The sequence below is a fragment of the Equus caballus genome, chromosome 9 (assembly GCF_041296265.1).
Source record: "Equus caballus isolate H_3958 breed thoroughbred chromosome 9, TB-T2T, whole genome shotgun sequence".
Taxonomy (NCBI): Eukaryota; Metazoa; Chordata; class Mammalia; order Perissodactyla; family Equidae; genus Equus; species Equus caballus.
This window is the reverse complement of record NC_091692.1, coordinates 71,807,142-71,819,289: the sequence shown is the minus strand read 5'-3', so window position 1 is coordinate 71,819,289 and position 12,148 is coordinate 71,807,142. Positions and strand designations below refer to the sequence as shown.

General features: G+C 33.2%; 1 protein-coding gene across 7 annotated transcripts in view; it reads left to right on the top strand.

Moving 5' to 3' along the window:
* Positions 1 to 12,148, top strand: part of CSMD3 (CUB and Sushi multiple domains 3) — a 1,186,048-nt gene that overhangs the window by 892,752 nt on the left and 281,148 nt on the right. For all 7 annotated transcript variants that reach the window (XM_070221725.1, XM_001915960.5, XM_070221729.1 and 4 more), the window contains one exon: positions 2,253 to 2,455. In XM_070221725.1, coding sequence (XP_070077826.1) covers positions 2,253 to 2,455 — 203 coding nt within the window. The remainder of the gene's footprint in view (positions 1 to 2,252; positions 2,456 to 12,148) is intronic.

Below are 12,148 nucleotides of genomic sequence, written 5' to 3'. Positions count from 1 at the left end.
GATTTATTGATTTATGGGCCACAGAGGTCACTGATATAATCCTTTAGAGGGAAGCTTTTCCTACTTATAGGAGGGTACAGAGGTTGAGAATTTTTACTGCTTTTTGGGGACTTCTACTCTTGATGACTCAAGATGGAGAGTCCACTGTTTTGGTAGGCATACAAAGTTGTGCAGGTAGCTATCATAAATTCAGCCTTACGAACATTTAAAAGAAATAAGACTAGAAGGGGACTCAGTAACGACTGCCTGTCTTGCCTGGTTTAGGCACATTTCTGGAGCATCTGCTCCCTGCCTCTTTAACCATATTTGATTTTTCTTTCCTGCTGAGTTAGGTTAGATGGCTCACAATTCTTCACATTGATGTGTCTTAGATGAGGACAGAACCATCTCGTCCTAAATCAACAACAGTCAGGTTTCCGAGGCCACCATGTACTTTCAGCCCTAGTTTAACTATTCTGGTTATGGCTGGGGATGGATTAATAAATGAACAAATCCTCCTTGACATATGAGCTACTTAGTGTGTCATCTCTCACAAAATAAGGGCTTTGAATTTAGCAGTTGCTGCTTTATATAAATGCAATTTCAGACAGGCTTCTAGGGGTGAAGATGGTTATAGGAAACAAGTATTGCCCTCCAAATGACACACTGAAAGGTGTAGTCCATGCATTGGTGGATGTGAACAATATGTTGCTTTCGCAAGGGGATTTGCAGAACTCCAGACGGCAACTTCACCGATTCTCAGACCATTTTTCTTTAGTATAGATCACGCATCGTCTGATTTAAATATTAGAATTAGTCGACTTGAAAAGATTAATTTCAACAGGATTCTGGGATTTTTAAAAATTAAAGAACAATATTTGATAGCAAATTACAACCCAAATTTAAATCTGTGAGAAGTCACGTATCAGACATGAATGTGATATGTATAGAAAGCATTGAACATTTTGATATAATTGGATTTCTAGTTTGGGGCACTAGTACAAAAAATATTGTTATCACACAGAAAGGGTGTTCTCTGCCCAATGTGCATAAAAAGCCAATGGTTACACCACTGGCTTTTGAGAACAGAAAAGGTTTCACTGTGAGGTCAACCAGCAAGAAGACAGGTGGCAAAGCTCTCAAATCTATCTCCCCGATTCAGGATTTGGGTCAAAAGTTAAGAGTTTGGGGGGAACAGACTGGTATGTGGAAGTGCTGGCAGGGCAGGTTTTGACTGGAGGGCTTTAAACATTTATGGCAAGGTGTGGAAGGGGCTTTGACACCTGATCTTCCTAGACAGCGGGCCCCTATCTTCTGACGAGAGTCCAACTTTGAACTTCCGGTCATGTCCTGGTCCTTTTGATTCTGGGGTGGGAAAATCTCTGGTTCCAGGTGTTATTTCAGGTCAAGATATTCTCCACTGTGCATGCTCTAGCCACATGACTTGCATTTTTTTTTTTTTGCTTTCCCCTGAAAAACAGCTTTAACTTTCTGTTGATAAGATGTGGTCAGTTTTAACTTGACCTCAAGGTCCTACAGTTACAGTATCAGATACTAATTCTGTCTAGATTAGTCATAAAGCACAGTAGATTTAACATGAAACAGTTTTTGCGCATTTGTTTGGGGGAAGGTAGACATTATTTGTTAAATTCAGGAAATTCTCTTTTACTCCTAGATTAGTGGATAAGATTATGATGTTGAAGTTTTCAAAAATGATTTTTCTGTATACATTGGAATGTTCATGTGACTTTTGTTATATTTGTCATTGTGATAAAATGTATTGATGGTTTTTCGAATGTGAACTATTCTTGCATTCCTGGAATAAACTTCATTTGATTCTGATAAAACAAAAAAACTTGAAACAGCGGCAAATGTGTATGTTACAGAGTCAGATAGCTTGAGTTCAAATCATGACTCTGCCCCCTTTTGGGAAATTTTATTCACTCTATCTAAACTCCATTTGCCACGTTTGTAAAATTGAGATAAAAATTGTTTTTGCTTCACTGGGTCATTTTAACAAACAAAGAAAATGTTTATAATGCATCTTGCACAGTGCCTGACATGTACAAGATCCACTAGAAGTGTCACCTGCTGTTGAGGCAGTTAAAATTCATGAACGCTAAAAAGGATATATATCCGAAATTCCTGTAATTTGCAAAGGTAGAATAAAAGGAATATATAACAAAAGCAAAGACGCATATTTATTATATTCTTTATTTACAACTCAACTCATGTTTAGAATAATCAAACAGAGATGTACAATTTTCCCACAGCCTGCAGTTTCTTGCTTTTGATACGGAAGCGTCACATGATATACTCCGTGTTTGGGATGGTCCACCAGAAAATGAGATGCTATTAAAGGAAATTAGTGGATCTCTTATTCCTGAAGGAATCCATAGCACTCTCAACATAGTAACCATCCAGTTTGACACGGATTTTTATATCAGCAAATCTGGATTTGCAATTCAGTTTTCAAGTGAGTTACTATTTTATTTCTTAAATGCAAAATAAGAATGTTATTAACTTGTTCTGTTAACTTTACTGCTCAAAATTTTAGTCATCTTAAATATTCTTATTTTTAGTCTGCCTATTCATCAGCAGTTAAGGTAAAATATACTTGAAAAAATGCAATTAACTTTGAATTAATCATTAATAAATTGTTGAGACCTCCTCTCCAGTTGTTAAGACAATTTTCCTTAAAGCAGAGGTGGTATTAAAATAATTGGGTGAATGAATAATTACATTGCAAAAGCTTGTAATCTGGATTTACTATAAAAGTGTATATTTTAAAATGTGGAACTTTTGTAGATAAGAAAGGAAATGAATACATGCCATTATGAAAAAAGTAACCCCAAATTTTTACTAATTTTATTTTTTTCTGTTAAAGATCTTAATTATATATTCACAGACATCTTTGACAGATATTTTAGATCTACTTTTATTAAAGATTTCCTATAAAAATGAAATGTCATTCACTGTAAGTAATTACCAGTGTTCAAGACTTGTTTTTTATTTTTTTTTCCTTTTAAGGCACTGCTAAATGGCCAAAAAATGTTGTTTTGTAAAAGGGATTTTGGTTTAATGGCTGGAGAAACTGAATGAAAACAAAAATTTTAATTGTCCTGTTTTTACTTTTATTACTTTTTAATGTGTGTATTGAAATGTCAATACACACATTAAATACACATTATCTCTTTGAGAAGATTATCTAATGGATCTTCTAACTGTATAGTCCTAGGAAATTAGGAAGAATAGGAAAAAGTCCTATTAACAGAAACCTATCCAGATTTCCAAGATCATCTATGAAAAGAGTGCAAACCATTATTTTTCAACTGTGCCTGAATTCAAGTACTGGCTCCTTCCTAATGGCTGACTTTGGGCACCTGACCTCATCATTGAGGCTGTTTTCTAATTCACAGAGGAATAATAATGCTCATCTCATAAATAGGTTATTAGGATGTAACATGGTCACATGTGAACAGTTCTTGGTATTGAATGTATAGGGAGTCCCAGCGAACTGTTATCCTTATATGAGTAAATGTAAAATTGAAATCCTTTGAAAATAACAGAAAAAACATGAAGAACTTTTGAAATGACTGTCAACAAAATATATCTTTTTAGGTAAACAACTGGTTGATACAATTAAACAATTAACTTGGCCTTTTTGTTCATGGAACACAGTTGTTTGGAATAAGTGACTGACATAATGAATTGTTTTGTATTGTATAAACCAAGCTCACGTGGGAGCGAAGTGTAAGTCAGCAGAGCAGAGTCAATATCTGTAAATTTGCACTTTAAATATGTCTTTTGAGAAAAGGAAAAAAAAAGGAAATGAAAAATAGGAAAATGATCAGGTAATTGATGAACGTAATGGCATCTAATTCTGAAACACCAATTAACATTCTTCATATTTATTTCTATTTTCTTCTGTTTATTTCTCTTTTTTTGAAGTTAGGAACAATTTGTCAGAGACTTCCTCGTGGCTGCCATTTGATTTTAGTTCTTTCTCATGATAGTTTGAGAACTAACAGTTCTCCTTTTCTTTACCTTAAATTAGTGACATATAATATTTTACACTTAAATGGTTATTGTAATTAAATATCTCCATATAGTTATGTGAAAAGGTACTTCATGATAGTGTTTGTAAATGTAAAGTGCAACTGCTTAATAGAAAAAGCTGTTTTATGTTTATTTCCGGGAATTTTTAATGCAGATTTGTCTGAGAAATTAGCAATGTATTTTTATATTTATTCTATTTGTAGGGCATATTACAGTTATAGAAGCAATGTGTATCACACCTGAGCTTTAATAAAATCTGCCTTCAAAATATTCTTTCAAGGTATAGAAATTTGTACTACTGATCTGAGATTAGAAACCCACTCATTGAAATAAAATTACTTTGAAGGTTAATATATTGTGAATAGCATCAGTTAGTGCAAATTAGTCTCTTGGTTGGAAATCTTGTGTATTTATGCTTACACAGCTTTCCAAGTGTCCAGATTTCAAGTGCAAAAAATATTCTTTTCATGAGTGATATCCTACTTGGTGCCAAGAACCATGTTAAATGCTTTATATACATGATCTCATTTAATCCTCACAAAAGCCATATGAGATATGTTGTGGCATACCCATTTCCCAAATAAACACACTGAGGTTCTGAAAGTGAGTTAATTTGGTCAAGGTCATAGTGCTAGCAGATCTCTAGTGCTGTGACTCAAATCCACATGCGTCTAAAAGGAGCTTAACATGGTGCCTGGTGCACTTGTTACTATATTATGCTAGCATTATGATTTAGATACATGTAATTAATATGCTAGAAGAAATAGAAAGCTTTCAGTTGCATGCTATAAGTTACAATGAAATTCTCCAATTTAATCAGCTTGTTTTCCTGATTATGCTCCTAAGTACCATATCTAAGGTCATGCTTTCAAAAAGCAGGTGATTTAAACAAATGAAGCAGTGAAGAGGGATGAGGGAAAGCTGGAGAGCATGCATGCCCATTTGAAAGGGTCGTTTGTCCCCTATGGCCCTAGTCATTTTACCTCTAAGACAACAGGCTAATTTTAAAGTGGAACTTGAAATAAGAAGTTTAGTGTAAAATCAGCTAATTTTCAAAGAAAACAACTAATCTTAAAGAGAATGTTAATGGACTATAGGCCAATAAACCACTACTTTAGGCCAAATTTGGGGCTTGCAGGTCAGAGTTTGCCATTTCAGTGCCTTACCTAAATTCCTCTTTCTTAGATCAATCTACCTCGTGTTACCCATTCATTCATTTGTTCATTCTGGGAGAGTCCACTAAGGACCAGATATTAAGCACGTTTATCTCCAATTATTTCTCAAATGCACCTTCCATTTCACTCAGGCAAATTTTCTTATGTTCATAAATAAATACGTGCACACACACACACACATCACACACCCCTCCTGACTGCTTTCTGTCTCTAAACCTTCTTTCTCACCTTAAATGTTTTTCTGCTCCCTTTTGCTTCTCTTGCTCATTCTTCCAGACTCAGAACCAGGACATCACTTTATAAAACATTTCTGACTTCTATATAAAACATTTTGAAATGTTTATAAAACATTTTCTCAACTCTCTTTATAAAACATATTCATGCTCTAAGCACCAGCTGTATTTTTTCTCATATATAGATGAGAATAAATGATTTATCAATTCATTGTTCTGGAGACATTTTAATTATGTGCTCTTTACACCCCAGATATATTGTGAGTAACCTTGTCTTCCTAAATGTCTATAAAGAACAAACTTTCTGTTTAGGATGATCATATAGTTTGTTGTTCAAATCTAAGATAATTTTTGAAAGTAAAAGGGGCACTATTAAAAATTAACCTGGACAATAAGCATAAACTAGGACACTTGTACCCAAATCAGGATGTATCATCGTTTTAATTGTCAGAATTTTATTCTGTCTTCATCTCCCCCACCACTACAATACCCATTCCTCTTTTGAGCAAATAGCTATTGTTTATTGAGTGTCAAATAATAAACAATAATAATAATAATAAAAATGAGTCAGGCAATAGTACCAAAACAGTCTTCAGCAATGAAATGCAACCAGTGAAACCTGTTTCACTGAACTTGGTGCAAAGCAAATTTAACTGAAATGTAGGTCACCTACCAGCTTCATAAGCATCATCAAGCCATATCAGCAGCCTCATGCCTTCTATTTCATGATCTATTCATTCTTTCTAGAGTCTGTCGCTTTACCTCTTGGTGTTATAGCCTGCAAGACACTTTTGCCTAATCAGAGCTGCTTAAGTGTGACATTACTGTCTTGTGCTGTCCTATATGCTGTCCTTAATTCTCCTCAGTCAGCCTCTATATCCCCTGCTTAAATTTGTAATCTGCCTGTATCATCCCAGTTTGGTTCCATCGGGAGGACATCTTTGGTTATCATGCTGTCGTTTGCCCACAGAATAGTTGATTTTCACAGAGCAATTTCTATGCTCTTCTCTCTTTGACCTCTCTGTTAAGAATCTGCACCTGCTGGTAATACAAAATACCAAAGCTCATAGCTTATACTGTTAAAAATTCTCAAGGAAATGGATCCCTTGGCCATGAGAAGTTGAAGTCTCCCAGCCTCAAACGACTGCATGGTGCCCCTGCCTTTGTTCCCATTCTCATTATTACTGCCTGCACTGCTCTAACAGTTGACTAGCCATTCACTTCATTATCCCTCCAGCCAGACTTTCCTCCACATTTCCACCTGACTGATGATTTTAAAATACAAATCAGACATCACTCCTCTGTTTAAAATTCTTTAATAGCCACACAGTCACAAGTTCAAAACTTTGGAATGACATTTAAAGCCTCCACAATTTGAACCCAAACTACCTGCCAGTTTTATCTGTCACTATTCACTTACACATATTTTGTCATCTAACTACACTATCCTAAAAGGACAATATCCTTACACATTTCTGCTTCTTTTTCAAACTCTCTCCCATATTCCTGGAAGACTTATGTCCACATTCGAAGTCTATAAATTCTTAGTAATTTTCCAAGGCCCAGGTCAAATGATACTTCTAGTACTGATGAACTCCTAGGCAGAATCAGTCACTTCCACATCTGCCCTGCCCTGGCACTATGTGCATATTATATTAGAATGGCCATATATACTAGTTTGCCCAGGACAGTCCTGGTTTATGCTTGTTGGCCTGGCATCCTGACTAATTTGACATTTGGCTTTTCTTTTCTTTTCTTTTTTGTTTAACGAAGTATCATTATTAATAGCTCTGTTAAAATAGCCAAGACATATTTATTAGATCTCTACTTTGTAATTGACATCATCTAGCAGTGTGTGAGATATGTTCACAGTGCTCAGAGTATTTGTAACACATGGTTAAATTTGAAAGACAAATCCTGATAGACCATCTCTATTTCCCAGTCTTTTCCAGATCCCAACTAATTCAGTTTCCTTTCAAGGGCACCATATAAGGCACTTGTAGATATAGTGAAGTATTCTCAGATATGAGCACCTAACCCATTCTGATCTTGGATGTTAGTGGAAGAAGCATTTGATACTGTTGCCATGCCAGCTATTTTGTATTATGGCAAGTTATGTCATAGTTTGTGCTGTGGTTTGAAAGATATGTAAAGCTGTCAGGCCATGAGTTGGCAGTATTACGGGGAAATATGTGCTTTTGAAATATGCACAGAAGTGGAGGCTCAGCAGATGCACTTTAGAGCTATAGAATATAGTCTGAATGATCTTGCCATGAGTGTATTTATTTATGTTATCAGGTAAATTCACAACTCTTTATTTTATCATAGAAATAATTTTTAAATTATTTTACAATAGACATTTATGGCAGTAATGGAATTTTAAAAACTGCATGTTTATTGAAAAAGTGCGTACTGAATATTCATTTCTTAAGAAAGCTGGTTCCACCCAGATGTCCAAAAGGACAGCTACAGGGGGCTGTCAGGAAGAGCCCAAGGAGAGATAAACAAAGATATCAGACAAACTTTTCCTTGCAAAAGTTGAAACTTACTCCAAAAAGATAGCAGGAAAGAATCTAGAATAGTTTTTTTAATTACTATTTGTAAATCAAAATATTTTAGTACATCCGGAAACACATTCTTAAAAAAGCAGGGAGTCCTGCTGATTTCATTTCAATAAAACATATTTAGATAAGTGATAAAAAAAGTTTAGAGGGAAAATTATGTGCTGATTGGTTATTTTTCTATGTAACCAAAAAATTAGTATAATATTAAATTAAGTGAGATTTTGTTGCCTTGTGTATCATGTTAACTTTCTATAGGGTATGGAGGGGGAATTTTATGTTCTAAAACATGAAACAATTAAATGGTAATTTGAAGTCACATTAATGTATTAACTGCATCTTCTTCACATTTTCTTGATTATTTTAAAGTGCCTATCTTCTATAGCCATGTTCCTTTTAGTGGAATAATTTCCTAAATAAAAGTGCTCCCTGGTATTGGATTTATCCCTGGCACCATAAATCATTGGTAGTAATAGGCTAGTTTTTCTTAATAACTTATTACCCTAATGTGAAAGATGGGATATTTTGATTGAGAATGTAGAGTGTATGATGTTAAAACTTGAGATGTTGAGACTTTAGACCTAATAGTATATTAATATTTTAAGATATAGATACTTGGTATTCTTGTTTTATGAACAAATTGCCTACAAATTTTAAGATGATAAATCATTGGAATAGCTGTTTGGATTGACTACATGATTTTTAGATGTTTAGTATTTGTATATTAAGGATTATGCAAAAATTACTCATAATGTCTGCTAATCATCAAAAAACTCCAAAAACCACATCTTTTTGACATGCTAATCATCAAAAAACCCAATAACATCTCAATTAAAAATAAACAAAAAAGGTGATGAAAATGCAACTTGCACACAATATATGTTAACATACTTGGGAACATAGTGGTGTCATTGACTATGCAAAAACCAGAAGACGTTAATCTGTTAAAAAATGTGTGGCTTTTCATTAAGAGCAAATGAAAACTCTGCTAAACTAATTTCTTCATTCCATATTCTAAATTCTTTTCCGTATGTGTGAAGTGTTAATATGGCAACTTCTTTAGCAGAAGAACTTCACAAATAGTTAAATGATTCCAATTTCATATCAGTCACCTCCAATAGAGAATCAATGACATCAAACACCTATAATATTTTAATTCCAACCAAAGTTTCATTTTTTACATCCATTTCATGACACGAAGTATGATCTTTGGAAATTCATTGTATCAAAGACGAACCATCTGTTACTATAAAATCATTAAATTTAAAATTTTAATAATTTTATATTTACTCAGACTTGTTTTATAGTCCAGCATATAGTTTTCTAAACGTACCACGTACATTTGCAAAGAATGTGAACTTGCAATTGTTGGGTTCTATAAATACCAATTAGGTACAATTGGTTGATAGGTTGTATTTGAAGTGTTCTAAGGCATTACTGGGCTTTTGTCTACTTTTTTTTTTAATCAACTGATGAAACAGAAGTGTTGAAATGCCCAACTGCAATTTTGGATTTGTTTCTATTTTCTTTCTGTCCTATTATGTTTTTGATTTATATATTATGAAGATCTGTTATTAGGTGCGTACATTTGAGATGCTGTGTTCTCTTAATAAGTTGACTCTTTCATTAGTATGAGACCCCCCTCTCTTTTCTCTAGTAATTTTCCTTGTCTTAAAGTTTACATTGTCTGATATGAATAGCTTATGATTAGTATTTGCATGGTATACCATTTAGCATCATTTTAACTTATTAATGTCTTTATATTTAAAGTAAGTTTCTACTTTAAATAACACATGGTTGAGATAGCATCTAGTTGAGTCTTGATATTTTATATAGTCTGAAAATCTCTATCTTTTAAATGTAGTGTTTTAAACCATTAGGCTATTTATATTTAATATAATTGTTCATATGATCAAGTTTGTCTATCATATTGTTATTTATTTTTTATTGGACCCATCTATGCAATGTTACTTTTTTTCCATCATCATTGTTTCTTCTTCTGTTAACTGCTTACCTATACAATTTTGAGGGGCACTTTAATATTTATAGCATGCATCTTTGACTTATCAAAACCTACAATCAAATTATATTACACCACCTCAGATATAATGCAAGAACATTACAGTAGTGTATTTCCATCCCCTGCTTCTTTCCTTCAGGCTATTGTTTTCATTTATCTCACTTCTCTATATGTTAACACCAAAATACATTTTTTAAACTTTAAGCAGGCAGTTATTTTTTAATCTTTTTTAACAAAGATCAAATAAAATTTTTAAAAATTTTTTTTATCAAATTATAGTTGACATACAATATTGTATTAGTTTCATGTGTGCAACATAGTGATTCAACATTTATTTGCATTACAAAATGATCACCCTGATAAGACTAGTTATCGTCTATCAGTCAAAGTTATTCAGTATTGTTGAATATATTGCCTATGTTGTACATTGTATCCCCATGACTGACTTCTTTATTTTATGACTGAAGGTTTGTACCTCCTATCCCTTTCACCTGTTTTGCTCTTCCCCCCACCCCTCTCTGCTCTAGCAACAACCAATTACGTCTCTGTATCTATGAGTCTATTTCTGTTTTGTTTTATTTGTTCGTTTGTTTTGGGTTTTTTTAGATTCCACATTTAAGTGAAATCATAGAATATTATTCTTTGTCTGGCTTATTTCACTTGGCATAATAACCTCTAGATCCATCCATGTTGTCACAAATGAGAGGATTTCATTCTTTTTTATGGCTGAGTGCTATTCTATTGCATATATATGTATAACACTTATTCTTTATCCATTCATCTACCAATGAACACTTAGGTTGCATTGTATCTTTGCTATTGCAAATAATGCTGCAGTGAATATAGGGTGCATATATCTTTTTGAATTAGTGTTTTCATTTTCTTCAGATAAATACCCAGAAATGGTATTGCTGGATTGTATGATAGTTCTGTTTTTAAGTTTTTGAGGAACCTCCATACTGTTTTCCATGCTGGTTGTGTCAATTTACATTTCCACTCATAGTGCATGAGGGTTCCATTTTCTCCACATCCTCACCAACACTTGCTATTTGTTGTCCTTTTTATAATAGCCGCTCTGACAGGTGTGAAATGATATTTCATTGTGGTTTTTATTTGCATTTCCCTAATGATTAGTGATGCTGAGTACCTTTCCGTGTACCTGTTGGCCATCTGTATGTCTTCTTTGGAAAAATGCCTATCAGGTCTTCTGTCCATTTTTTAATCAGGTTATTTGTTTTGTTGATAATGAATTGTATGCCTTTTTATGTATTTTCAATATTAACCCCTTATCAGATATAGTTTGCAAATATAGTCTCCCATTAAGTAGATTGTCTTTTTGTTTTGTTGATGGTTTTATTCACTGTACAAAAACTTTTTAATTTGATGTAATCTCCTTTGTTTATTTTTATTTTTGCTGCTTTTGCCTGAGGAGACATATTAAAAAAGATTGAATTTTTAATATTAAAGACAAAGTTATTTGTTTTGTGAAAAAATAGATAAATTTTGGTTAAACACAACTTCATGATAAAAATACAGTTCTTATAAAATTAAGAAACAGAAATGCACTTAGAATTGACTGTAAATACATACAATTCATAACTGAAGCCAAGCAAATTCTACCATCACAATAAAAATGTTATGAAATTTACAAATATTTTTATATACAATGAAATAAGTGAATTTCATTTTTTATGTGAAAGGCAGAATAATGCTGATTCAAAAAATAAATAAACTTTAGTATATCAGTAGTACTTTCTCTTTTTGCTGCTCCTTGTCATTCAGACCTACAAAGATTTGTATCTCTGAAGTACTCTTTTGCATAATCAACTTAAATGCCCTACTATGGTGTTGAATGTTTTTGAAAATAAACCTTTAAGTTTGTTTGCTTTACATTAGAAGTAGTTGAAAATCTTTAATCAAGATATTCAGTTATTGGAGTGCTAAAGATCTTTACCCTTTGAAATTTTTGGTGAATTGCAGTTATTGAAAACAAAGGTTGGAAATAGGAAGATATTTAGATGTTATCTCTATAAAAGTGTGAAACTTCAAACATGGTACAAAATTAAAATTTAAAACTATTGTGCTTTAGTGTGACTTGACTTGTGGGAAGAAAAGATCTTT